The sequence below is a fragment of the Oryctolagus cuniculus genome, chromosome 8 (genome assembly GCF_964237555.1).
Source record: "Oryctolagus cuniculus chromosome 8, mOryCun1.1, whole genome shotgun sequence".
Lineage (NCBI taxonomy): Eukaryota > Metazoa > Chordata > Mammalia > Lagomorpha > Leporidae > Oryctolagus > Oryctolagus cuniculus.
The window spans coordinates 118,941,203-118,968,543 of NC_091439.1; the positions used below are offsets into that span (position 1 = coordinate 118,941,203).

Here is a 27,341-nt window from a genome sequence, read left to right on the forward strand (position 1 = left end):
ACCTCCACAGATTTTCTTGTAACTCAGATGTTCTTTTTCTGCCTGATCAAGTCTGTTGTTAAGGCTTTCCACTGTATTTTTTATTTGACATTTTGAATTCTTCATTTCTAATATTTTAGTTTGATTTGTCTTCAAAATCTCAAATGGGAAGATTTTTCTTCCATGTCATCTATGGATTTCTTTAATTTGTGAATTTGTTTCTCATTAATTCTGAATAATCCTATGATTAATCTTTTGAGTTCTGTTTATAGCATTTCTTCAGTCTCCTCATCTTCACATCTTCAATACTATTGAAGCGTTGTTGTGTTGCTTTGAGGGGTCATGTTGTCTGCCTTATTCTTTTTTTTTTTTTTTTTTTTTTTTTTTTTTGGACAGGCAGAGTGGACAGTGAGAGAGACAGAGATAAAGGTCTTCCTTTGCCGTTGGTTCACCTCCAACGGCCGCCGCGGCTGGCGCGCTGCGGCCGGCGCACCACGCTGATCCGATGGCAGGAGCCAGGTGCTTCCTCCTGGTCTCCCATGCAGGTGCAGGCCCAAGGACTTGGGCCATCCTCCACTGCACTCCCGGGCCACAGCAGAGAGCTGGCCTGGAAGAGAGGCAACCAGGACAGAATCCGGCGCCCCGACCGGGACTAGAACCCGGTGTGCTGGCGCCGCAAGGCAGAGGATTAGCCTATTGAGCCGCGGCGCCGGTCCTGCCTTATTCTTGTTTCTTTACTTTTCTGCATTTATTTTTAGGCATTTGAGAATATACTTGGTTTTTTCCTCTGATGGCTTTTATCTTCAAACTGAACCTCTGTGGCTTAGTGGAGTGTCTGCCCTTTCAGTGAATACCCTGAGGCAGGCGCTGAGTATGGCCAGGGGGCTCCCGGTTCATGCTCCAGGGTGAGGTTGAGTATCCTGGATGCCACTTACTTGGGCGTGGCAGATTGCCTCTGTTAACAGGAGGGTGTGATCACCCAACAGAGGTGATCACACCCTCAGCGCCTCTCTTCCAAGGTGATCAGTGCCCGGATGTTAGCCCTCAGTAGGTGTAGTACTCATCTGCACTGCTGTGTGAACCACACTGAGGATCTGTGCAGTCCTGTGTGAGCACAGATCCCACTACCAGGACCCAGCCCAGGCAGTCGGAGAGTTCTGAGTGTGTGGAGCTGCTCCCAGTGACTGTCCAGAGACCCAGCTGCACCTGTGCCCTGCCATGTGTCACAGAGTTTTGCAGTCATGGGACTCTGTGAGAGGAAAGGCCACCACAGAACACACCAAACACTGGAGTAAGGGGGGTTTCTTGTCAGGTGGGGAACCCCGACAGGCTGCCTCCCCGTGCACGGAGACTAGCGGCCTGCACTGGGAGAACAGGTCTTATATGGCTTTGCAGAGGTGAGGAAGTGGGAGCCGCAAATCCCGTTAAGGTGGGGGTGGAGCTGACGCTTGTGATTGGGCCATTTGGTCACCTGACTTCTAGTAAGCCAGCTGGGCTTAGGAAGATGGTACATTTTACTAACAGGATGCAGAGTTCTCTCTCCATCCTGCTAGTCTGTCCCAGCACAGAGAGGCTGAGACAGCCCAGAGCCAGCTGCCTGTGGGTGCTCCACCTTGGCGGTCTGAGCCCTGGATCCGGTGATAGGCTGGGAGGCTGAGGGCGCCTCACAGTCCTGCACGGTGCCCAGCCCTTCTCAGTCTTCCCAGCCAGACTCAGGGGGGAATGTGGATGTTGCCTCTGTAAAATCCCTGGATCACACACATGCCAGGAGCCACTGCAGCTGCTGCTCATGTCAAAATGGCGCCTTCTCCTCGCCGGCTGCTGGGAGCATGGACAAGAGCCGCCTCAGCCACTGAGGTCACAGTGGCACCTTCTCCCCCGAGCCACTGGGCTCAGGCACACGAGCCGCCGCTGCTGCTGCTGGTGTCAAGATGGTGCCCTCTCCCAGCTGGTTGCTGGGTGCTGTTGTGGGGGACTGGGGAGGGAGAAATGGGCTCTTTTTTGCTGGGTTGCCAGGTAGCCTGTCCCCTGTAGAGCTGCGCCAGGCCCTCCTCTGGCAGCACTGGCAGTGGCTCGTGCCGCGGCAGTCTGCTCACCTCGCTCCCCGGAGCTGGCGCGGCTCCTGCTCTCACTGTGGGGTCGGGTGTTGTGTGCTTGCTGTTGCCGCGCGTCTGCAGCTTCCACACTGTTCCATGGCATCCCTCCTCCTCCTGCAGAATTTCCACAGCAGACTTCCCTCCAGTTCTCCCTGGAAGTGCACGTCCTCCACTTCTTTGCTACCATTTCCCCCTAGCCTAAAGCAGTGCTGCTGTCTTAGAATCCCACCACGCAGTCTCGATTCCTGTTGCTTGGTGGTAAGTTTGGCAGTGGGAAGTGTGAGTCCCCTGAACTATTTTTTTTTTTTGACAGGCAGAGTGGACAGTGAGAGAGAGACAGAGAGAAAGGTCTTCCTTTTGCCGTTGGTTCACCCTCCAATGGCCGCCGCGGCCGGCGCGCTGCGGCCGGTGCACCACGCTGATCTGAAGGCAGGAGCCAGGTGCTTCTCCTGGTCTCCCCTGGGGTGCAGGGCCCAAGCACTTGGGCCATCCTCCACTGCACTCCCTGGCCACAGCAGAGAGCTGGCCTGGAAGAGGGGCAACCGGGACAAAATCCAGCGCCCCGACCAGGACTAGAACCCGGTGTGCTGGCGCCGCAAGGTGGAGGATTAGCCTAGTGAGCCACGGCGCCGGCCCCCTTAACTATTCTTCAAAGTTGTTTTGGCTATGTGGAATCCCTTATTAGTTGATGTGAATTTTAGAGTCGTTGATTTTTACAAAGAAGTCAGCTGCAATTGCATCGAATCTGTTGATAGGTTTGGGGAGTATTGCTATCGTAACGGTGTATCTTCCGATCCATGAAAATGGGAAGATTTTCTGTTCATTCTGATCTTTTAAACATTTATTTCAACAATTATTTGTAATTTTCAGAAAATTGAATGTTCATTGAATTTACTCCTATGTGTGATTTTTGATGCAGTTGAAAGCGGAGTTGTTCCCTGAGTTTCTGGGTTCTTTGCTAAGGTGTTTGGGAACATGGCTGAGCTGTGTGTGTTGATTGGGTGTCCTCTAACATTGCTGCAGTCTTATATTCATCCTGATAGGTTTTTGGTGGACCACTAAGGTTTTTCTTTTCTTTTCTTTTTCTTTTTTTGACAGGCAGAGTGGACAGTGAGAGAGAGAGACAGAAAGGTCTTCCTTTTTCCATTGGTTCACCCCCCCATTGGCCACTGCAGTTGGTGCACCACGCTGATCTGAAGCCAGGAGCCAGGTGCTTCCTCCTGGTCTCCCATGCAGGTGCAGGCCCAAGCACTTGGGCCATCCTCCACTGCACTCCCGGGCCACAGCAGAGAGCTGGACTGGAAGAGGAGCAACCGGGACAGAGTCTGGCGCCCCGACTGGGACTAGAACCCCGTGTGCTAGTGCCGCAAGGCAGAGGATTAGCCTATTGAGCCTCGGTGCTGGCCTTTTGTTTCCTCTTGAGTCAGTTTGATAGCTGTGTCCTGGGAGTTTGTCCTTCTCATCTGAGTTTTCTGATGCGTTGATGTCCACTTGTTCATAGTGTTTCTTTATACCCTTTGTGTTTCTGTAGGGTCAACAGTGGTGTTCCTTCTTCTTCTTCTTCTTCTTTTTTTTTTTTTTTTTTTTTGACAGGCAGAATTAGAGACAGAGAGAAAGGTCTTCCTTCCATTGGTTCACCCCCCAGATGGTTGCTCCGGCCAGCGCGCTGCACTGATCTGAAGCCAGGAGATAGATGCCTCCCCCTGGTCTCCCATGCGGGTGCAGGGCGCAAGCACTTGGGCCATCCTCCACTGCCTTCCTGGGCCACAGCAGAGAGCTGGACTGGAAGAGGAGCAACCGGGATAGAATCCGGTGCCCCAACCAGGACTAGAAACCGGTGTTCCTTCTTTCATACTTCATCCTAGTAATTTGATTTTTCTCTTTTGTTGGTCAGTCTACCTGAAGATTTGTCAAATTGTTGCTCTTTGGAAAGAACCACATTTTAGCTGTGTTGATTGTTACTCTCTGTTGACTCATGTCTGTTGCCATTCTTGTTGCTTTCTTCCTGCCTGCTGTGCTGTTTGCTCTTCCTTTTCCCACTTCTGGTTTCTGATGTGCAGCTGCTTCTCTTCCTAGATGTTTCAGTCGCATGGTTCTCTCCAGCTGTCCAGTTCACTGTGCCCCACGAGCTGTGGTCAGAGCTCACTTCAGCTTACTGCAGAGTGTCTTCTGGCTTCCCTTTTGACAAAAGTCTCTGGAAATGCTAGATTGTCTGGTTCTTATTTCTCTCCATTTTTGCCTCTTGTATTTTATTACTCTGTTACTTGCATTTCTGTCTTTAGTAGTTTTATCTTTCAGATGGGTTAATTCATGTATCATTTTGAAATTATCTTTATATTCACTAACATTTATAAATTTGCTGTTCCCATGGCTTATCTTTTCCATTTCTTTTAGTCACTTTTATCTCAGAATAGCTTTTATCTTGCCTGTCTCTTATAGGCAGCTTTTAGTTGGATCATTTTTTGAAATGTTCAGTGTGGCAGTCTCTGCCTTTGTTTAGAGTTTTTAGTTCGTTTACATTTTTTTTTTTACAGGCAGAGTTAGATAGTAAGAGAGAGACAGAGAGAAAGGTCTTCCTTCCGTTGGTTCACTCCCCAAATGGCCGCCACAGTCGGTGCCGCTGCGCCAATCCAAAGCCAGGAGCCAGGTGCTTCCTCCTGGTCTCCCATGCGGGTGCAGGACCCAAGCACTTGGGCCATCCTCCACTGCCTTCTCAGGCCACAGCAGAGAGCTGGACTGGAAGAGGAGCAACTGGGACTGAACCTGCGCCCCAACTGGGACTAGAACCTGGGGTACTGGCGCTGCAGATGGAGGATTAGCCTAGTGCCATGGCGCTGGCCAGTTTGTTTACATTTAATATTACTTTTGTTTTCTGTAGTCTGTTTCTAACGAAGCATTTCAACTTTATTACTGTAGGACCCCAAAAGCGGTGTCCTCTTGTGACGACCCCAGAAACACAGACTCCAGACCAGACGATGCAATAGAGCAGGAGGTAATTTTATTTCATTTGCGCAAATGGGCCCCCCTACTGCTGCAAGCAGCAAGCAAGTGAGAGGAGCCCCGAGCAGCTATCTCACACAGCTTTTAAAGGGCAAAACCACAAAATTAACATATTATAGGCTGGCGTAAATTCATTGGATAATTTTCAGTAGCGGGCCTTGTATGGCAGTCTAAAAGTGGTAATGTCGGTGGAAAAGTACTAGGTCAAAGGGATACATTAGGGGAGGGGGTCTCTAGGAGAGAGGAATAGGTTGCTACGTGCCTTGCAGCTTTCTGTTAACCTTGAGCAAGCGTAGGGAAGGGGCTTATCTACAAGGCAGGTGTTCTGTGTATCTCTGGTTAGTAGCTGACTGCTTTCTCTGTGAACCGGTTTACTCCCCATTTCCCAAGGCCGTCTCTGGAACGGTTTGTCTCAGGAGCCCCATTTTTTTATGGTGGCTCTTGGCTCCTTTCAATTACTTGCTGTCTGTGGTGGTTTCCTAGCCCCACACAATCAGCTCCTCCCAATCCGTGGTGCTGTTGGTCAGGGTATCAACGTGCATTACAGGTAAATTCCTAAGGCTGAGGCTTTTTGCTGTCTGCATACACCGTTTCCCACAATCGCATTTGCACTGTGCCGTGTCACAGTGCCCTCTGCCTGGACTCTGGTCCCCCGTGGTTGTGGCGTGTCCTCTCCACGTGCTCTGTGGTGCCGTTGTCCCGCTGCCTGCTGAGGTCAGCTTTCCCTCTGGGTCCCTGGGTCGGTGGCAGTTGCTCTCTCATTGCCCCCAAGAGTCTCTGCTTGTTTCTATGTAGCGTTGAGAAGGGCACGCTAGTCTTCTCCCTGGTTCTCAGCCCCTCTGCTGAGTGGGAGGAGTGTCTGTTGGGCTAATGAAGTGGCTCAGGGTGGGCCTGGCTGGCTGCCAGGTGGGCGCTGGTGACCATGGAGACCAGGCACAGGCCTGGCTTGGGTAGTGGGAGGATTTCAGCTGCTAGACCTGCAGGGAGGGAGGGGAGCAGAGGCCGAGTTGAGTCCTGTGGCCAGTGACTTAGCAGTCATGCCTTCCCAACGAGATCCCCGTGAGAACTGCAGATATGTGCTGGTGCATGTATGTGCTGGGCAAGGGAGCATCCGGACCCCACGGGAACAGGGCCAGGAACTTGTGCCTCCACGAGACCTCTCCCTGTGTCTCCTGTGGTGCTTGAAAGGGCAGCACACGCCTGAGTTATGGAAACTGTGGTCAGCAGAGGGGGCAGCCCAGGGCTGGTGAAGTGTGGGTGGGGGCTGACGGGCAGTCTTCTGGAGCTGTGTTGAGCTTGATTCTGAGAGTACCGCCTGGTGGTTTTGCTCATGCTGTAGGTACAGTTGTCCTGGCCTCCCCTCCTAGTGGGGACTGTGGTTTCTAGCAGGAATGCTGCAGAAGTTGAGCACGGTGTGCAGATGGGGAGGCACAAGGCAGACTTGGGGGTCCCTGTGCTTTCCGTGACCTAGGCATGGGGAGGAAAGGGAGGGCACCGTGGGAGCCACGTGTGGAGCCCGTGGTCAGCCCCTCATCACTGCAGGCAGCTCAGTGCATCCAGCCCTGACCAGACTGCTGCTTCCTCACCTGCTCAGTTCTGAAATCATTTTATTTATTTATTTGAGAGGCAGAGTTACAGAGAGGAGGAGAGACAGAGAGGTCTTCCATCTGCTGGTTCACTCCCCAAACGGTTGCAATGGCCAGAGCTGGGCTAACCTGAAGCCAGGAGCCAGGAGCTTCTTCTGGGTCTCCCACGTGGCTACAGGGCCAAGAACTTGGGTCATCCTCTGCTGCTGCTTTCCCAGGCAATAGCAGAGAGCTGGCACCACAGGAGGAGGTTTAGCCCACTAGGCCACAGTGCTGGCCCCTAAATCATTTTTTAAAATTGAGTTTGAGATTAGCTCTGTTAGTGTGTGCACAGGTCCCAGCGATTTCTAAGGGATGGTAACTCAAGACGCAATTCTTCTCTGTTTATTCTTTCTTATGCTTGCTCGTAAGCGTGTGCAGTTTTTTTTTTTTTTTTTTTTTTTTTTTAGAGGAAGAGCAGCAGGGATAGAGATCTCCCATCTGCTGGTTTACTCCCCCAGGTGCCTGCAGCAGCCAGGGCTGGTCCAGGTGGAAGCCAGGTGCTGGTACTGAATCCAGGCCTCCCATGCAGGAGGTGAGACCCATGTATTTGAACCACCCCCCGCTGCCTCTCAGTCTGCGTTAGCAGGAGGCTGGCACTGGGAGGGAGGCAGACTTCCCCACCACCTGGGCACCATGGTCTGCCCTGCCTCTGACCTGAGGTTCAAGCTGAGATCATGGCCAAGATGCTGCTATTGCCACGGACAGAAGCCACCTCTGGTCTGCATTTCAGATGTGTTTATTTTGGTGTCTTTACTCAATTTGGAAGTATTCTGTCTTGAAATTTCATATAATTTGGTTCTTATTACCAATTATTTTTATAGTGTGATTGCAAGTACTTAAAATTTAGGCTGACTTGTGACTGCTGCTTGTTCAGCTGTAGGAGCTGACAGCAGAGTCCCAGGCTGTTGGCAGAACCGTGAGTTCTGTTCCTGATCAGCCTGCACAGCGCCTGCGAAGCGGGAGGAGGGGAGCCGTGACACCTCTGGTTTGCTGTTTTGCTGTACGTGGTCATTTCTGTGTCTCTGCGGCTCCAAGTGCTGCTGGCTCCTCAGGGGTGGGCACGAGCTCAACCTTATGTGAACAGAAAGACTAGTGTGGCTGGAACAGCACGCAGCCGGCGACAGGCTCTGCAGGTGTGTGGGTGCTCAGGACGCTGCAGACTGGGGTGGGAGCCTCGGACGTGAGGGGAAGAGCAGCCCAGGTGCCTGTGAGCAGGAGCCCTGCACACTGCTGGTTCCAGGAGCATACAGAAGGTGAAGGGGCGTTGCTGCCCCCTTGTGGATGGATGGACCCTCTGCACCAGGGAGGTGGAGCTGCAAGCTTGGTTAACAACTGCAGGAAGGCACAGGCAAGGGGAGGAAGCCAGGCACCCCACGGCACAGGGCTGACCCTGGGCTGCCTGCGAGGCTGGAAGGGTGGTCAGCCCTTGGTCTGTGGAACCGAGGAGCCGGCAGCACTTAGAGCAAGGGTGGTGACACAGAAATGACCACTTACAGCAAAAGGTGGTATGTCAAAAGTTACTCTTTTCATTATTGTATCAGAGAGAGATTGATTTTCCGTTCACTAATTCACTCCCCAGATATCCATCACAGCTGGGGCTGAGCCAGGCTGAAGCCAGGAGCCAGGAGCTCCTTCTGGGTCTCCTGTGTTGGTGGCAGGGACCAAGTACTTGAGCCACCACCTGCTACCTCCCGTGGTGCATTAGCAGGAGCTGGAATTGGAAGTGGGGAGCTTAGCTGGAACTAGACTCCCGGGGGGGGGGGTGGGCGTCCCGAGCAGCGTCCTCAGTGCCGTAGGGGTGCCCTGTCTCCAGCTGTGCCCAGCCCTGCTCATCCCAGCAGCACCTCCCAGTGACCCCTGCACCCCTTTCTTCCTGTCTCCTACTGCACTTGCAGTTTGCTGTTGGAAGTCCCAGAAATCTGGGTGCTTTCCCCATCCAGGGCCAGCCAGCTCCGTCCACAGCGCTCTGCGCACCATGCTCGGCCCTGCCTGGGTCCCCGCCACAGCGGGGACCTGGAGTGGCACAGCTGGGCAGCTGTCCTGGTTCCGGGGAGGCTCAGGAGCCCAGGCGCCTTCCCCTGGCTGAAGGGGCAGAGGAAGTCATTGCCTCGTCCACTTCTTACTGCCTGCGGCGACCTTGTTGAAAAAAAATGGCATTTGTCTGAAGTGGACCTGGGCCCAGGAGGGAGGCGTTTGTGCTGGGGGGGGGGGGGACAACATGAACAGGAAGGAGGGGGGAAAGGAGGGAGGGTGGGGGAGAGGCAACAGCATCCAGCAGCTGCCGGCTCCGGACGTGATGCTCCCGTCCTGGGAGTGCCTGCAGCCACCCTGTGGCCCCTGGTGCTGATGCTTGGGTCCTGACGTCTGCACTGCTGTGCATGAGCCTGGACCGTGGATCCATGATTTCCCACATTATCCTCACCCCTGAGGCCTGGAGCTCCTATTCCATGGCTGTGGCTGAGACTGCAGGAAGTGGCGGGGGCGGGGTGGGGGTGGAACTGAGTGTGGGCTCTGGCAGCACGGCAGCACTCCCTCCCCCACCTCTGCTTTTGATTTTGGTTGATGAAGGTAGTGGGTTGTACGTTTCTGTGGTGGGACTGCCTTTTCAGTTCCTTAAGAGCAGGAGAGAAATTTGAAGGGTGAGAGGCGATGATCATCCCTCAGAGAGACAGAGGGCCATGTCATGGTGCAGCTGGTGCTCAGCGACAGCCCGTGTGGATGCTTGCAGCGTGGGTCAGCACACTCCGGGGAGCCCTCTGCGTGCTTCACAGCCTCACGCCGGCCTGCAGGCCACGTGCTGAGGGGGGCTCCCTGTGGCTTCGAGGCTGGGTTTCCTGAGCAGTTCCACATGTGCCGAGCGGTGCATGTTGGTTTTCCTCAGGCTTGCACGGTCTTGTGAAGCTTGTGTGTACCAGCTCTGTAAATTGAATATTAAGTAATCATTTATAGAAGGTTACTTTTTATTTCAGCAAAATCACTTGTTAGAAAAGTTTGGCCTGGAGAGTGAAAGTTCCCTTCTCCCATTCCCCAACTCCTGTTCCAAGTCCATGATTACCGTTGTTAATATACAACAGACACTGAGTTGTCAAATACATATTTTGAAGGAGGTACTAGAAATGTTTCATGATGAGAATGATGGCCATGCAGCTTACAGGCTGTGAATTTATGAATTCTGGGTTCTGCAAAGTGCAAGGGAGAGCTCGGGGGCTGCCGTGTGCGTGAGGAGTTACGTGGTGCGAGCTCTCGGGGGCGAGGCTGGTCTCTGGCTGTCGCCTGCCGTCCCTCCAGGGAGCAGCGGGCACAGGCGGCTTCAGCAGGGTCGGTGCGCGTCTGGGGTCTACTGAACCCTGATGCAGAGGGGACACCATGTTGTGGAGAGGGGCCCTCTGCCTCCCTTCACAGCTTGGGCTCAGGAACCCTCACTACGACCTCCCCAGGGTGCATGGGAAAAAGAAAGGAGGGAAAGTACCCAGAAGTGGGAGCGTTGCTCAGAGTACGGGCACAGCCAGATGGGGCTGGCGGGGGTCTTTCTCGAGGACAACGCCTGCCTGGCTGGTGGAAACAGAAATCACAGGGGCAGAGTAACTCTCATATTGCTTCACTGCTGCCGGCCTGGGAACCTCTGCCCGCTCCTCAGTCCTGGGCTGGCTGGCTCAGGGCAGCAGAGTCTGTGCACCTTGCCCGGCTCCTGGGCGCTGAGCCTGCCTGCACTCCTCCGCTCGTCTGCCTGGCCCAGGCGTATCACGGAGGTGAAGGACTGGCCTAGGGCGGTGCCTGCCCGCCTGCTCCTGCGGCCCGGAGGGAGGCTCCTGTGGTCACAGGCACTCTTGCTCGGCCCATTCTTCTACGTGGCTGTTTTTCTTCTTGTTTTGTAAAAACACTGCTCTCGATGAAAAGTTTAGATTTTTATCATTCTATATTGCAGTTTCCCTAGAATCATGCCCCCATTTTGTTTTTCAAATTCAGAAAAATCATGGCATTTGTGCTTTAAAAAGTAGTCATATGGAATGTCTCAGAGCAGCCAGCACCTCCCAGGCCGCGTGCAGGGCCCACGCCCCCACGGTACACAGTAAGACCCTGGCAAGGCGTCGTCATTCTATGTTCCGGGAACTCAGTCCAGGGGTTAGGTGCCAGGTCTGTCTGGTTGGGCAGGGGTACAATGACCCTTGCTGGATCGGAACAGGAGCAGCGGCCTGGACCCCAGCACTCCTGTGTAGGATGCAGGCATCCCACGCGGCATCCTGGCTGCTGTGCACTAAAAGCCCATCCCTTTGAAACTTATTTTTTAAACATGTTAGAGGTTTCATTTACTTATTTTGGTCTTATATGAGTGAAAACAGAGAGCTTCCATCTGCAGGGTGGTTCTCTAAATGCCCGCATGCACCAGGGCTGGGCCAGACTGAAGCCAGCAGCCTGGGGCTCTCAGGTCCCAAGAACTCTGAGGACATGGCCTTTGCTCACGTTGCGGGATACTTGAACAGAGACGCGACACCGAGGCTTTGGCGGGAGCAGCTTCATCCATGCCGGGCTGAGGCCCAGAGCACTCACATGCGAAAGACTGAGCCTGCACAGGGGGCTTTGCCTTACACAGCCCTCCGCTCCCGTGTGTCCTTACAGGGCTGCGCACGTTCCAGCGGGTGTCTGAAGCCACATGGTGGCTGTAGGGATTGCTGGCCGCGCCAACCAGTCTCCTTGTAGATCTGGTACTTTCCCCCTGTACACAGCAAACTGTCTGTTGATTGACATGGTGCTACAAGGAGTTGTTGAAACTGTCACAGAGAAACAGGTCGCAGGGACGCAAGTTGAAGCTGTCATGTCCCCTTCCCTGGGGAAGGCCCCGCCCTGTTCTGCCCCTGATGCTGGGACCCTCTCGGGTCAAGGAGCGTCACCTTGGTTCGGGGATGTACACTGGTGCAGCACCATCACTGGCCTCCGTGTGGCTGCAGATGGATCTCACCATCGGGCACCAGGCAAGGTAGACTCAGACAATCCCCTGACATTAGAACTACAGCACTTACAAGGGGCTTGGATCTCCAAAGGTTGAAAGCCACCCCCCAAACAAGTCTCTGGAGTTCCAGCCTTCCTCACTTACGACTTTGCCCTCATCATATGTAAGCAGCAGTTGCTTGAGTTAAATTTCCCATAAACCCCCTCAGAAGCAAGCAAGTGGGTTTTGACAGATGGCACTGCACATCTGTGTAGTCTGCCAGTGGAGACCTTGTAGCTTCCTTATAATTGCAGCAGCAGCCTGTAACCCGTGATACAGTTTCACATGTAGATGGGTGAATGATATCCCCAGGACCTGTCTGCCCAGGTGGCAGGACCCAAGTAGTGGATTACTCAGGCGGCTTTTCTGTCCTCCCCTGGCTGGTGGGGGTAGGAAGGAGAGGTGGATAGTTCCAGCACACGAGACCCAGACCAGTATCAGGGCAGCTTAATGCGAGCGGCCTTCCTGCATTCCCAGGGCGGGGCCCCCAAGGGCTGTTGTCCCAGGCCAGCTGGAGTTTGGAGAAGTTGGACACGGAGTGGGGCTCTCGTTCTGTGTGGTTTGGGGCTCCCCACCATTGGGTTTCCTGAGTGGTTGTGTTAGAATTTTTGGCCCATGCATGTCAGGTTTCCAACTGGAGCATTACAGTCCTCCCCATCAGGCAAGGGTGTTTTTAGGAACTAAACACCCTTAGCTTGGCAGGGAGACTTTATCTCATTATAGGGTTCCGAGGGTCTAATTCTGTAGCCTCCCATGGCCACTGGTCCCCACATTGGTTCCTCCACAGACATGGCAGGAAGAGGCACCAAGATGAGCGTTAGTCTCTGCCAGGGCCAGGAACAGGTTCCTGGTTGTGATGGATGTGGTGGGGAGGGCTTTCTTTACTTCCTGTGAGAGCAGGCCTGGGGTTTGATCGTAACTCTTGAAATCTAACGAGACTCCAGGGTCTTAGCCTCCTCCGTAGACATATATCCCAGCCTGCCAGCTCAGTCCCCACGCAGGGTCTTTTAGGTTGAAGACAGTGAAATTAACTGGGTTACAGGCCCCAGGACGACCATCTGATGTGGTGATTCCTTCGGGAAGAAGCGTGGTTTTGTCTGCACCAAGTGGCGCATGGATCACAACTCTAACAAGGACAGTTAGGGGCACTGCCTGAGGTTGTTGTGCACATGCTCTGTCGTTGAGCCTGTATTCTTCACTCCCAAGACAGAGCTCCACGTGGACTGTAGCAGCTGGTCTCCACCAGCACCCCTTACAGCTCACGTACAGGTGGGGTGGCTTGTTGTACACCAAGTCCCCACAGACACCAGAGGGGACTGGCTGTTCCGCATTGGTGATCTGGATTCCGCTATTTGACCTTCACTGTCACTGCTCCTGACCTCTGACTGCTCTTTGAGGAATTCCATGGGTCGGAACAAGTGTACGGCTCCTCTTGGCAGGTGGAGCTGCCTGCAGGCTCCTGAGACCGCTCCCTGGTAGGGGAAATGGGTGTGGGGAAGTGGAGTTGTGGTGATGCTGACCTGTTCATGTCACACGGATACACGAGTCACAGTGAGGGGCTTATGTCTATACAGCAAGCCAAGGAAGAAGCAGCCAAGGATGACAACGAGTCCCAGCCACAAGAGGGAAGTGAATTGACAGAACCGTGGCTCCCGTTAGCTGGAGCGGTGGCCACCAGCCCTACTGCCGGCCGCAGGGGCCATTGGGGGGTGAACCAACGGAAAAGAAAGACCTTTCTCTCTCTCTCTCTCTCTCTCACTCTCTCACTCTCACTCTCTCTCTCTCTCACTCTCACTGTCCACTCTGCCTGTCAAAAATTAAAAAAAAAAAAAAAAAAGACGCTGCAGCCTCCAACACAGGGAGCTCTGTGGAGTCCACAGTTACACCTTGTGCCTGGAGGGGGCAGTCTTGCCCCCAGCGAGGACTGTGTCAGGCACACGTTTTGCATTGTTCACATACTGCTCGAGCTGTGCAGGAGCACCTTGGGATATCCAGGTGTTGGCCCAGTGTGGACTCCAGGGCCTTCTGGCTAGTACAAGCCCCTTGGTGGAACTGCTTGATGAAAGCTGGGGCCAGGGCCCCGGGACTGCAGCTCGCCTGTCCTCAGACTTCCACCGTCCACTGGGGATGTAACTTCCATTTTTTTTCATAAAACTTTATTTTATTTATTTGAAATGCAGAGTGAGAGAGAGAGTGATAGAGATATCTTCCAGTTGTTGGTTCACTCCCCAGATGGCTGCAATAACCAGGGCTGGGCCAGGCTGAAGCCAGGAGCCAGGAGCTCCATCTGGGTGTCCCACATGGATGCAGGGGCCCAAGCACTTGGACAGTCCTCTGCTGCTTTCCTAGGCACATTAGCAGGGAGCAGGACTGGAAGTGGAGCAGCTGGGACTTGAACCGGTACCCATATGGGATGCTGGCATCACAGGCGGTACCTAACCCATTATACCACAGAGCTGGCTTCTCACTTTGAGTTCATGTTGGGAGTAGTTTGGGTCCCACTCTGCTAGGTGGACGGAGAACAAGGTCAGGGCGACTGGCTCTAGGATCGCTTGGTGGTGCCAGCTTGGCTTCCTGGTCAGTCTTTTGGTCGCCCCGGGCCATTGGCCCTGGCCACCCCAAGGGGCCCCCCAGTGTCCAACAGCTGGAGGGTTTCTTTCCCCCTTTTCCACAGGAAGCCCGTGCCCGTGCAGAGTGGTGAGCGTGTCCTGGGGGGTCTGTGTACCAGTCGCCAGCAACTCCTGCTGCAGGTTGGCAGGCTCCACCTTTGGTGCTGAAGCCGACACAAGCAGGGGCTCAGCTTCTGTGGCTGAGGGAACTGTCCTCACCTAGGGGCTGGCCCGGTCAGTCCGGTTGGTTGGAGAACACCTCTTCCGTGACCTCTGGGCAGCCAGGGTCTGGCCCGCCAGGCCCGACCAGACAGTGGAGCTGCTGGGTTTAAGGTTTCTGCCACCTCCGGGTGAGTGTGCAGGCTTCACACAGCATCCTGTGACACCGGCCAAGTGGGCTGTCGCCAGCCGGTACTGCCCTTTGTATTCCGTTCGTGAGGACTGGGTGAGGCACCTGGAGTGTTCGCTCTTGCCCCGTAGTAAGTTTATCTCCTCCCATCCTAGGAGGGCTCGGAGACAGGGTGGCCAGCCTTAGAGACACCACTGGAAGAAGCCAAGGCCCCAACACTGGAGTCAGTTCTCTGGCCACGTGCTTACAGGAGGAAAGGCTTAGCTACGCCCGGGAGCCCCAGAGCTGGGGCGCTGGTGAGTGCCCTTCTGCTCGAAGGCCCTTTCCCGTGCCTGTTCCCCAGCAAAGGTTCCCTCTCTCCTCCCTTTGTGGCTTCACACACAGGCTCTGCCGAAAGGGAGACATTAGGTATCCAGATCCTGCAGAACCTGGTGTCGGGTTGAGGGGGGTTGGGAGGGGGCAGACCATCTGTTCTCTCTCTGGACCGAGTTGATGCTGCCCTCGGGACAGGTGGAAGCCGAGGTACGTTACCTCCATTTCCTTGGCAGAGTTGAGCCTTTTTCCTAGAGACCTCGTAGCCAGCCTCCCACAGGAGGGTGAGGAGCAGGTGTATGCCCCCATGCAATCCTCCCCAGTCTGCCCTTTTCACAGGAGGTCCACATACTGGAGTAGCATGCAGAGGCCAGCACGGAACTAACATGGCTGGAGAGTTTTTGAATCCTTGTGCAGTCTAGGCTCAGTCAGCTGGCCCTTGTCACTGTTCCAGAAAAAGCCCATAGCGCAGGCACCTTCATGGGGCTCTTCTCAGAGGATATAAGGCACCACTGTTCTCTCTGGGGAACTAAGAGCCATGATTTTTGCTTCCGGCCTTCCCTGGCTGAGGGCTGCTTGGCCACGGGAGTTGAAAGTTCTCTGAGCCTGCGGTTTCCCTCATATCTTCACCCATGGAGGCCACTGGACAGGGAGAGAGAGGAATTTGTATAACTTCATGGCCGCCTAAACCACATCGCCGTGGCAGAGAACAGGGTGACGAGCTTGGAGACCTGTGGCTCCCGTAGTAGAAGCCTCCTCCGTGCAAGGGGCCCACAGATGGGGTCACCCCTGAGAGCTCTGCCCCTGTGTCCTCCATGAAGTCCGTGGGCTGGCCCCCTGCAGTCGTTCTGAGCATGGGCTCCTGGGGGCCCAGTCTATCCTGCTCTCCCCTGTAGTTCCCCGTGGTCCTGGGTGCACACAGGCCCCCTACAGTCGTTCTGAGCATGGGCTCCTGGGGGCCCAGTCTATCCTGCTCTTCCCCGTCGTTCCCCGTGGTCCTGGGTGCACACAGGCCCCCTACAGTCGTTCTGAGCATGGGCTCCTGGGGGCCCAGTCTATCCTGCTCTTCCCCGTAGTTCCCCGTGGTCCTGGGTGCACACAGGCCCCCTACAGTCGTTCTGAGCATGGGCTCCTGGGGGCCCAGTCTATCCTGCTCTTCCCCGTAGTTCCCCGTGGTCCTGGGTGCACACAGGCTCCCTCGTCGTTCCCCGTGGTCCTGGGTGCACAGAGTCTTCCCCTGAGGTCTTGGGCGGTCACTGTCAGGGCTGGTAGTGGTAGGGAGTTGGGTGACATTTTCCCAACTGTTGGGGACGCTTGTTTTCCAGTGGCCTTCCTGGTGACAGTGGCACGTTGGTTCCATCCCAGTCTGGCCGACCTCTCCCTGTCCTCACCATGCAGCTGCTGGAGTGCCTCTCTGGGGGTGTCCTGACTGTTGCACTGAGCTGTGGCATTGAGCAAGGCAGCTTCCCGGCAGGCTTCCAGAAGCCCCCGACAAGCCCTCTGGTGACGACCTCCAGCAAAGCCCTCTCGCTTGTGTTGCTTGGGTCTGATGTCTCCCTGGGCCTGGCCAACGAAGGTGGTGTCCACCACCCATTGATTTTCTGCCACTTCGGGGTCGAGGGCATGTGGACACAAAGCCTCACACGGCCTCTCAGAACGAACTTGGGTTCGCTTCAGGCCCTTGCAGCACTTCTGAGGTTTTGTTCACACTCACGGTCTTTCCTCCTCCTGCCTTCCCGCCATTTAACAGAGCCTCTTGACAGCTCTCCAGCATTCGAGACTCCAGGGCTTCATTTGTCTTCAGGAAAGTGGACCTTTACAGTCTCAGAGCATGCTCTTCCAGGCGTTTTAGCACTGACTGCGTGATTTGGCGATATTCCTGGGTGTTAAACAGCTGTGCCACGTAGGTCTGTGGGCCTGGGTGATGGATTGCGTCAGACCTGTCCGAACCCGAGGCTCCCTGTGAACGAGGAGGTGGGCGGTGGAGAGGGGCTGACACTTGACGCCGTGTCGGCCCCTGGCACCTGGCCACCGCTGTCACAGCTGATGGTCCCCAGATTTCTCTCGGCTTCTGTTGAGAGAAGGTCGTCAGTAGGGTCCTCTTGGTGCTTTCCAGTTGGAGAACGCGGGTTAGGAATGGCATTCCTGCGGTGGCTGCAGGCCGAGGTGTCTCAGGTGGCTTCCTTCTGCTGAGGCTCTGGCCACGGAGTTCATCTCTCCCCTACGTGTGGGGAGTGCAGGTGGTAGCGGAGGTTCAAGCCTGCCCTGGCTGCTCGGCTGAGATGGACCCCTCAGGTTCTGGCCGGCACTGTGAAGGGGCCGTCGTGATGTGAGCTCTCTTCCAGACAAGACTGGAGCCAGGGTGGCTGAGACCTGTGACTTGCTGGCAGTCAATGTATGGGAACCGGTGGGGCGGCCTGGTTTTCAACGATGATCGATCTGCTTTGCTGACTGCCTCTTGTCCCAGGACCCTCAAGAGGGCCAGCAGGTTTCCCAGAAGCTCCGAGTTTTCCAGGAGTCAGCACTACCGTCTCGTTATTACCCCTTTTTGAAATTTATCACCATATTTACTAACTCTTGGTTTGCTGTTTCCTTCTGCCCCCAGCTATGGATATGCATTCTCCTGGGGAACAGGGAGGCCATGGCTGGGCCTGGGGCTTCCACAGGGTCCCTGGGCCCCTCCCCTGCCCCTTCCAGGTGTGCACTGGCTTGTCAGGCAGGAGGGGTTGGTTTTATTGAAAGAGGACCTTAGGGTAGGGTCTAAGGTAGGAGAGGACCTGGGGTCCCTGGGGTGGGGGCCCCTGCACCTTGGGGCCCCTAGACCCCAGGTACATGTGACCTTGAGACAGCCACTATCATAGGACAGAACTTGGTGACTGTCGCTGACATCCTGTTGTTTCCCGGCTGTGCTGAAGGTCACACAATAGAAGCTTCCCCTTATTTGTTTTCAAAAAATTATTTCAGGTCACTCCTCAAATTTGGCAGGGTCCCAGCCATCACCTGCTGTCTCCCAGGGTGCAGTAGCAGGAAGCTGGAACTGAGAGCAGAGAGATGGATCATAAGTGGAGCAGCCAGGACTAGAACCAGCGCCCCTATGGGATGCCAGCATTGCCATTGGTGGCTTAACCTGCTGCACTACAGCGCCGGCCGCTCACCAAGGTGCTTGATTGTGTCACGAGGCTGGCCTGGCCACATGGGTGTGTGTGTGCCAGTGGACAGGCACGTCTCAGGACGTGTCCTTGTTAAGCCATGCACAGGTGTGAGAATTCCAACGTTCCAGCGCCGTGGTTGCTGGGGTGGAAAACGTCTCTGGTTCTCAATCCGTGACGTGATTCTGACATCTCCCTCACCCTCTCGTTGGGTTCAGGGAGCCAGCTTCCGAGGCTGGAAAGAGGTGACTTCTCTGTTCAACAAAGACGATGAACAGTACCTGCTCGAAAGCCGCAAACCTCCCAAGTCCAGAGGGTAAGTCGGCTGGGCTCACCAGGACCGGGGCAGTGGTTTCCACGTGGGGAGGGCACCCTGCCTGCCCCTGCTGGGGGTCCCAGCTGGGTGCCGTGTCTCCTTCTCTCTTTGAGTCAGTAGAAATGGGCGGCCTTGCATGTTCCAGACAAAACAAAGCAGGCTTTCCTCTGGGGAGCGGCTTCTGAGAGGCCGAGCAGAGGCGAAGCGGCCTGAGCGCTGACCGCTGGACTTGCTGCAAAGCAGAGGGCGGAGGCACCGACCGTGAGAGATGTGAACCGGCATGTGGCTGCTAACTTTATTATAAACATTCCAGAATGTTAAGAAGGGTCCTTAAAGTTGAAAACAGATTCAGCAGCTACCTAGTGGTGTCACGGTCGCCGGTGGGCGCCGCTGAGCCTACCGATCGCCTGCCCCCAGGGCGTCCCTGCGCTGCTGTGCCCTGGCGGGGATTCACACCCTGTGTGCTCTGGCTGAGCAAGGCTTCACCTGTGTTCTGGGCCATGCAGGGCGAGGGGTGGGGGCCCCTCGTTGTCACGGCCTGCAGGGACAGCAGTGCCTGAGGGTCAGCCCGGCTCCCACTTCCTTAAAACAGAGGGACTCCTGGACTCTGACAGTGCCTCACCCCTGTGCTGTCAACAACGCCACTGAACGCCCGTCTGATGCTGGGGCACTTTCTCCCCTTGTCCCTCAGTCTGGACCCTGGATGTGTGAGCGTCTGTTTGCTCAGACGCTGGGGCTCTGCCCTCGCTCGGCCTCACTGAGGCCCCCACAGCCAAGTCTGGTCTGGGATGCGACTGTCCCCAGGTGTTGTCAGGTGCTCAGATACGGCCTCCACCAAGCATGCTAAGCAGTGGGTGGAACTGATTTTCCTTATTGTCTGCAATAATTTTCACATTCAGAAGTGTTCACATAGCTTTCTGCACACTGTAACTTTCTAGAAGAGAACTTTGTATGTAGGACACTTTCCTAAGATCCCTCTTTCGTCTCCTGTAGAGCTAATTCACGGCTAAAAGAAGAGTTGAAGACAGAGAAGAAGTCTGGGTTTTGGGACAGTTTGGTCTTAAAACAGAACACACAGTCCAAGAAGCCGGATGAGATTGAAGGCTGGGAGCCTCCCAGGCTTGCTCTGGAAGACGCAGCAGCCAACTCAGGGGACGCCCTGGGCAGCTGCCCGCCCTGGCCAGAGTGGGAGGATGCCACCAAGGGCTCCACCAAGTACACCAGCCTGGCCAGCTCAGGGGGCAGCTCCCGGTGGAGCCTCAGGTCCGCGGGGAAGCTGGTCAGCATCCGCCGACAGAGCAAGGGGCACCTGCGGGACGGCTGGGAGGAGGCCGAGTGAGGCTGAGCCGTGGCCGCGTCGGCGCCCTAGAGGAGGTAGAGAAGCCACTCTGTGCCTGACCTAATGCCTGAAGGTGACCTGACCTCCACACTGTGCCGCGGCGCCTGCGCGGGCTCCGTCCACTGCCTCACCACAGCGACGCTTGTCTGCGCGTCGCCGCTGTCTGCCGAGACCAAGATGAGGGTTTCTGCGCTGACCCCAGGGATGGCTGTGCCGCTGACCACAGCCGTCTGCCCCTCCTACCTCCTACCTGCTCCTGCATGCAACATGCGTGTCCCATGTGTGACACGGGAATGTAGCAGCCATGCAGTTGCCAGAAAATTGCAGTTCAGGAAATGAGATGAGTCTCCTGTGTAACTCAACAAATTAAACTTTTCCCTCCTGAATTAAAAACCTGTAGACAAGTCACTGAAAAGCAAGGCTTAAGTTTGCACACTCGTCTGCTGCTGAGGGGCGACGGCCTCCGTGCACCGGATGCAATGATGGCTCTTCTGGGAGTTTTATTTTTATGGCTCCTGAACTTTTAACTATTTATCTTTATTTTCTTTGAAAACTGGCTCTCTTTTTATTTGCATATTAGAGCAATGCTATAAAGTGTGGGTATAGGTCCGTCACTTTATGACTGAGTTTTGTTTGGAAGACGTTAAGCTGCTCACTGAGAATTAGAACTGTGTGTGCGCGCTGAAGTGCCTCTCTGTCGTGCCCAAGTGAGCCGTCTGTGTGCCTGGTGTCAGCCATGGGGAGCTGTGTTTCTCCCACACAGCCAGCCCCAGGTCCTCAGCCTGTATCCCAGATGTCGGATGTACACGTGTGCTCCTGGTTGTTTCGGTTAAAAGCAAAGGCTCCCGTTGCATGCTGGGGCCGAGCTCGGAGTCAGGGTCAGCGCTCCCGAGGGCCTGTGTTCTGGCAGAACAAGGTAGACCCTGCCATTCATCACCAGTGTCTCATCCGTGGCTGCTTTCAATCATCTCTGTCACAGCTGTGTCCCTGTTGTCTCATCTTATCCATGGGGTGGTGGAAAATGACCGTGGATCAACCTCTCATCCGTGGTCTGCATCTGTGTCCCTCTGTTGGCCTGCCACCTGAGTCTGGATCTGTCAGTGATCTAAAACTCACTCATCTGTCACCCATCTGTCATTCTTTGCTAGGACAAGAAGCTCACTTGGGAAGGGGACATGCTTTAAATGGTGTTCAGATAATTCCAGTTTGTGCTGAATCTTGAAATGCTGCATTGTAGGTTTTCTCTGTTTCATAAGCAGAGGAAAGTTTTGGATTCTTAGGGTAACAGTGGATTGGAAAATCCCGCGAGCTCAGGTGAATGCTGGTGTGAATCCCGGGCAGCCCCGGCCAGAGCCGTCCTGTGTGGGAACTTGAACGCCCAGCCCTGCCGTGGGTACGTGGGGACTCCATGCCCTCGTGCTGATGCTAAGTGCCTGCCGCCCGCCTCCCCGAGTGACTGATGTGCAGCTGGTCTCAACACTGGGACGGGCAGACTGGGGCAGCATGGGCACGCTCTCCACAGAACCATGTGTCAGTGGTTGTCCTTCCTCTTCAACTAAAATAACTAGTTTTCATACAAGTACTGGTTGGTGTGCTCTTTTCTTGAGAGAACCTGCCAAGTCGCTCTGGAGTCATCGAGTGAGTGGGGCTGTGGCCTGGGGCCTGGCTGTGGGCGGCCCGTGTGCTGCCTCCTGCATTTGTTCTTCTACTAGCTTCGGTGGTAACAGTGAGGTTTTTAAAAATAAAACTTGTTTCTGAACTCTCACAGTGAGTCTGCCTGGTTACTGGCCTCTGCTTACTGTGGCACTGATCAGTCACCGGAGCCGGTGGCACTTTTCCTGGCTTTTTCACACCATTTTCAGATGCAGAGGATGCGTTGGAGCTTTCACAGAGCAGTGAATGGTTTCTGAGAGAGGTGTGGCCAGGCAGGGCCTGTGCACCTTCCGCCCTCCCTCAAGGTGCGGGGGGCCTGGGGTTTTACCTCTCAGTATCCGCTGGCCATTGCACAGTGGCACCGTGTCATCTGTCTACAAACGGGACCCTCTCTAGAAGCAGTGGCTGGGCTGGGGCCGCAGACCCTGCTTGCCTGTGTGTGTCCGGGTTGCGGTCAGTGCCGGGCCCTCCTCCCAGAGCCCTGTCCTGACTGTGGGGTTTCTGTGCACTCCTGGAAGCGACAGACGAGGGGACCACATGTGTTCTCTCCCAAGGGGCTGGTAGCCTCTTACTCCTGGGTTTCTGCGTGGGCAAGGGGGAGACCCAACGTACACGTTTGATTCCATGGACACGAATGCATCCATGAGCTGAGGACCACAGAAATGAGCACAGGCCGTGAGTGACGGTAGAGCGGCCGTGTTCGCCGCGCAGTGTGCCCGAGGCTCGCAGGGAGAGGGGCCATGGGAGCTGCTGGAGGGCAGCGGGCGCTGCCAGTTTGCCTTTCAGGTCCACTGCAGGCCCCAGCCAGCTCTGGTGGCCACAGCTGTTTTCCTGCCTGGTCGGGCTGTGGGGAGGCAGGGCATGCGTGCCCGGTCTGTGCAGCTCTGCCAGCCCCGGCCTCCCAGAGCGTCAGGGCTGCTGACGAGGCCACACCTGGCCCACAGCTGGTCTGTGCTGTGCTAAGCGTGACCCTGACCGCCCCGGGGCAGATGTGTGGCCTCTCCTGCCTCCCCTCTCTGAAGCCTCCTGGTGCTGCCCTCTGCCGCCTGGCCCTGCTGTGCAGGTTTCAGGGTGAGTGGTTTCTTGTGTTCCTATGTCTTTGTGTTCCCGCCCCCCCATGTCGTCCTCACCTCTGCTCTCAGAAGCTCTGCTGTCAGTCATGGCCTTGGGTTGGTGCTCTGGGGAGGGGTCCCGTGGGAATGACATGGTCTCAGCAAAGAGTGGCACACACTGGGCAGGGGTGAGGTGGGCCTCCCTGGGCCCTGTCAGGAGTGTGGTGCTTGCCCCAGCGTCCTGGCAGTGAGACCTGAGGCTTGGCCTTCTGTCAACAGATACGGTGTTCTTAGGCTGAGGGAACCAGGGACCCCTGAGCACCTGTGTCAACCCAGGGCTCCGTTCAGGATGCTGAAGGCATGGCTGTAGTGGGGGGGGTCCTGGGGGCTGGGCAGCCACCAGCTGTGCTGTCAGCTATAGGCCTGGAATCAGCCTGTCTGCTGCAGGGTACAGGGTGGGAGGGGAGGGGCCTATAGGGTTCAGGGGTGGGGAGGGGAAGGGGCTGCTGGGTCCAGGATGGGAGGGGAGGGGCTGAGGGTCCAGGGTGGGAAGGGAGGGAGCTGTGTGGGTCCAGGGGTGGGAAGGGGAGGGGGCAGCAGGGTCAGGGGTGGGGAGAGGAGGGGGCTCTGTGGGTCCAGGGGTGGGAAGGGGAGGGGGCGGCAGGGTCAGGGGTGGAAAGGGGAGGGGGCTGCAGGATCCAGGGTGGGAAGGGGAGGGGGCTGCAGGGTCCAGGAGTGGGAAGGGGAGGGGGCTGCAGGGTCCAGTGGTGGGGAGGGGAGGGGGCTGTGTGGGTCCAGGGGTGGAAAGGGGAGGGGGCGGCAGGGTCCAGGGGTGGGGAGGGGAGGGGGCTGCAGGGTCCAGGGGTGGAAAGGGGAGGGGGCTGCAGGATCCAGGGTGGGAAGGGGAGGGGGCGGCAGGGTCCAGGGGTGGGAAGGGGAGGGGGCGGCAGGGTCCAGGGGTGGGAAGGGGAGGGGGCGGCAGGGTCCAGGGAAGGGGAGGGGGCGGCAGGGTCCAGGGGTGGGAAGGGGAGGGGGCGGCAGGGTCCAGGGGTGGGGAGGGGAGGGGGCGGCAGGGTCAGGGGTGGGAAGGGGAGGGGGCGGCAGGGTCCAGGGGTGGGAAGGGGAGGGGGCGGCAGGGTCAGGGGTGGGAAGGGGAGGGGGCTGCAGGGTCAGGGGTGGGAAGGGGAGGGGGCTGCAGGATCCAGGGTGGGAAGGGGAGGGGGCTGCAGGATCCAGGGTGGGAAGGGGAGGGGGCTGCAGGGTCCAGGGGTGGAAAGGGGAGGGGGCTGCAGGGTCAGGGGTGGGGAGGGGAGGGGGCTTCTGGGTATAGGGGTGGGGAGGGGAGGGGGCTCTGTGGGTCCAGGGGTGGGGAGGGGAGGGGGCTGCAGGGTCGGGGTGGGGAGGGGAGGGGGCTGCAGGGTCCAGGGGTGGGAAGGGGAGGGGGCGGCAGGGTCCAGGGGTGGGGAGGGGAGGGGGCTGCAGGGTCCAGGGGTGGGAAGGGGAGGGGGCTGCAGGGTCAGGGGTGGGAAGGGGAGGGGGCTGCAGGATCCAGGGTGGGAAGGGGAGGGGGCTGCAGGGTCCAGGGGTGGAAAGGGGAGGGGGCTGCAGGGTCAGGGGTGGGGAGGGGAGGGGGCTTCTGGGTATAGGGGTGGGGAGGGGAGGGGGCTCTGTGGGTCCAGGGGTGGAGAGGGGAGGGGGCGGCAGGGTCGGGGTGGGGAGGGGAGGGGGCTGCAGGGTCCAGGGGTGGGAAGGGGAGGGGGCTGCAGGGTCCAGGGGTGGGGAGGGGAGGGGGCGGCAGGGTCCAGGGGTGGGGAGGGGAGGGGGCGGCAGGGTCAGGGGTGGGGAGGGGAGGGGGCTGCAGGATCCAGGGTGGGAAGGGGAGGGGGCTTCTGGGTATGGGGGTGGGAAGGGGAGGGGGCTGCAGGGTCCAGGGGTGGAAAGGGGAGGGGGCTGCAGGGTCCAGGGGTGGGGAGGGGAGGGGGCTGCAGGGTCCAGGGGTGAGATCAGAAGACCTGTAGGGGTCCTGAGTGGGCTGTGTCCTGGCCCCTAGATGAGGTCACAAGGGAGGGGCAGGGCCAGGCCTTGTGAGGGCCAAGGTTGTGCTGTCCTTTGCCGGGTTCCCACACGGTGGCAGTCGGGCGCCAGGCCCCAGCTTCCTGTGAGAACCCGAGAGAGAGCTGCCTGTCTGGGTGTGCACATAGCTGGCACCAGAATAGGGCCTGCACAGCTTGGGCAAAGGGCTGGTTCTGCCTGCTGAGCTGGGGAACAGTGCCCACTGCTGGTCACCCACGTGGGGCCAGCTTCCGAGGCTGGCTGGTCCTCTCAGGTTGGTCACCATGGCTCTGAGACCTGCTGTTGGTTTCCTGGTTACGTTGGGAAATGGTCAGAACCATGCAGGCAGCTGTCCCAAGAGGGTGATAGTGCACTGGGTAGTATTTTATAGGCACTGGTATGGCTCCCTGTGGGATTTCTTCTGTTTAACATAAATTAATTTTCTTACTAAGTCAGGATTTGTATTAGAGTTTTAGAAGTATTTTTATGATTTAAAAATTACAAAGTTCAGATAATTTATCTTTTCAAGAAAGCCGAACAAACTTGAATGTGGTGAGTGGAAGATAAGGGAAACACTGTTTTCTTTATTTGCATTTTAATTTTTGAGAAGTGATTTTTTCCTTTAGTCCAGGGGTCAGGGAAGTCCAGCCCTGCCAAAGCAACTGCAGACAAAACCCGAAATTCAATAAATCCACAACACGCTAATTTTTTTCTTTAAAGATTTATTTATTTATCTACTTATTGGAAGAATTACACAGAGAGACAGGGAGACAGATCATGTGTTCACTGATTCATTTCCCAAATGGCTGCAACAGCCAGGGCAGGACCAGGCAGAAGCTAGGAGCCTGGAGCTTCCTCCAGGTACCTTCTGCTGCGTTTCCAGGCTCCTTAGCAGGGAGCTGAATCGGAAGTGGAGCAGCCAGGACTGGCACCAGCACCCGCAGGGATGCCAGCACTGCAGGTGACAGCTTTTCCCACTACTTGACAGCACCAGCCCCAAGCAGCAGGCTAATTTTCCCCCAGAAACCTTTTATTTGAGGAGTACACGCTTCATGTATTTCATAAATACAACCTTAGGGTCATAATGACTCTTCCCACAGTACCTATACTCCCACCCCTCTCCCTCCTCCCTCTCCTATCCCTATTCTTATTTTCTTACTAAGAGATATTTTCTTTTTTAATTTTTTAACGTTTTTATTTAATGAATGTGTTTTTCATAGGCACAACCTTGGGAACATAGTGGTTCTTTCCCCAATACCCACCCTCCCATCCGACTCCCATCCCCTTCTTCATTATGGTTCATTTTTTGATTTTACAGAGGACCAACTCCATGTTAAGCACAGATTTCTACAGTTTGCATCCACACATATGTGCAATGTATAAAGAACAGTTTGAGAACAAGATTTGCAGTTACTTCTCATAGCACAGCTCATCAAGGACAGAGGTCCCACATGGGGAGTAAGTACACAATGACTTCTGTTGTTCCTTTAACACTCTTATTTATGACGTCAGTGATCACCCAAGGCTCTTGCCATGGTCTGCCAAGGCTATGGAAGCCTTTTGTGACCACAGACTCCATTAGCATTTGGACAAGGCATAAGCAAAGTGGAAGTTCTTTCCTCCCTTCAGAGAAAAGTACATCTTTCTTTGATGGCCCCTTTTTTCCACTGAGGTCTCAAAGAGATCCTCTGTGTAGGATATTTTTTGCCACAGAGTCTTGGCTTTCCATGCCTGAAATGCTCTTACAGACCTTTCAGCCAGACCAGGAAGCCTTAAGGGTTGATTCTGAGGTCAGAGTGTTATTTACAGTGAATGTCATTCTAAGAGACTAAGATCTATTTTCAGTTAAATTTATACCCATGAGATTAACTCTAAGTAAAGAGTTCAACAAATTGTACAAAAAAAAAAAACAAAAAAAAACCAAACCTGTTCCTCAGCAGTTGGGACAAGGGATGTGCAAAGTCACTACATCTCCAAGTGTCAGTTTCACTTCTATAGATTTCCTTTTAGTTAGTTCTCACAGATTTGTCCTTTTGGAACTAACTTATTTCACTAAGTATGATGCTTTCCAGTTTTATCTATTTTGTTTCAAACAACAGGATTTTTTTTTTTTTTTTGCCGCTGTGTAGTGTTCCATGGTGTACACACCTCATAATTTCTTTATTCAGTTTTCAGTTGACATACATTTGGGTTTATTCCATATCTTAGCTACTGTGAATTGAGCTGCAATAAACATGGGGGTACAGATAACTCTTTTTTCTTTTTTTTAATCTTTATTTATTTTACTTGAAGAGTTACACAGGAGAGGCAGAGAGAGAGAGAGGTTTCCATCCTCTGGTTTACTCCCCAATTGGCCGCAACGGCTGGAGCTGCACCGATCCGAAGCCAGGGGCAAGGAGCTAGGAGATTTTTCCAGGTCTCCCACGTGGATGCAGGGCCCCAAGGGCTTGGGCCATCTTCTGCTGCTTTCCCAGGCCATAGCAGAGAGCTGGATTGGAATTGGAGCAGCCAGGACTTAAACCGATGCCCACATAGGATGCCAGCACTGCAGGCAGCAGCTTTTATCCACTATGCCACAGTGCTGGTCCCAGTAACTCTTTCATATGCTGACTTCATTTCCCTTGGGTAAATTCACAGGAGTGGTATGGCTGGGTCGTGTGGAAGGTCTGTATTCAGATTTCTGAGGTATCTCCATACTGTCTTCCATAGCAGCTTTACCAGTTTGCATTCCCACCGACAGTGGATTAAGGTTAACTTTTCCCTACATCTTCACCAGCATTGTTATGACAGCCATTCTAACTGGGGTGAGGTGAAACCTCG

At 55.4% G+C, this 27,341-nt stretch overlaps 1 protein-coding gene across 2 annotated transcripts in view; it reads left to right on the plus strand.

Annotated features, from left to right (window-relative positions):
- Positions 1-21,529, plus strand: part of TDRP (testis development related protein) — a 41,926-nt gene extending 20,397 nt beyond the window's left edge. Inside the window, exons 3-5 of one of the 2 annotated variants that reach the window (XM_051839247.2) lie at positions 14,804-14,944; positions 18,328-18,425; positions 19,419-21,529. In XM_051839247.2, coding sequence (XP_051695207.1) covers positions 14,804-14,944; positions 18,328-18,425; positions 19,419-19,764 — 585 coding nt within the window. In that variant the 3' untranslated portion in view covers positions 19,765-21,529. The remainder of the gene's footprint in view (positions 1-14,803; positions 14,945-18,327; positions 18,426-19,418) is intronic. The other variant, XM_051839249.2, reaches the window with a different exon arrangement.
- The last annotated feature ends 5,812 nt before the right edge of the window (positions 21,530-27,341 follow it).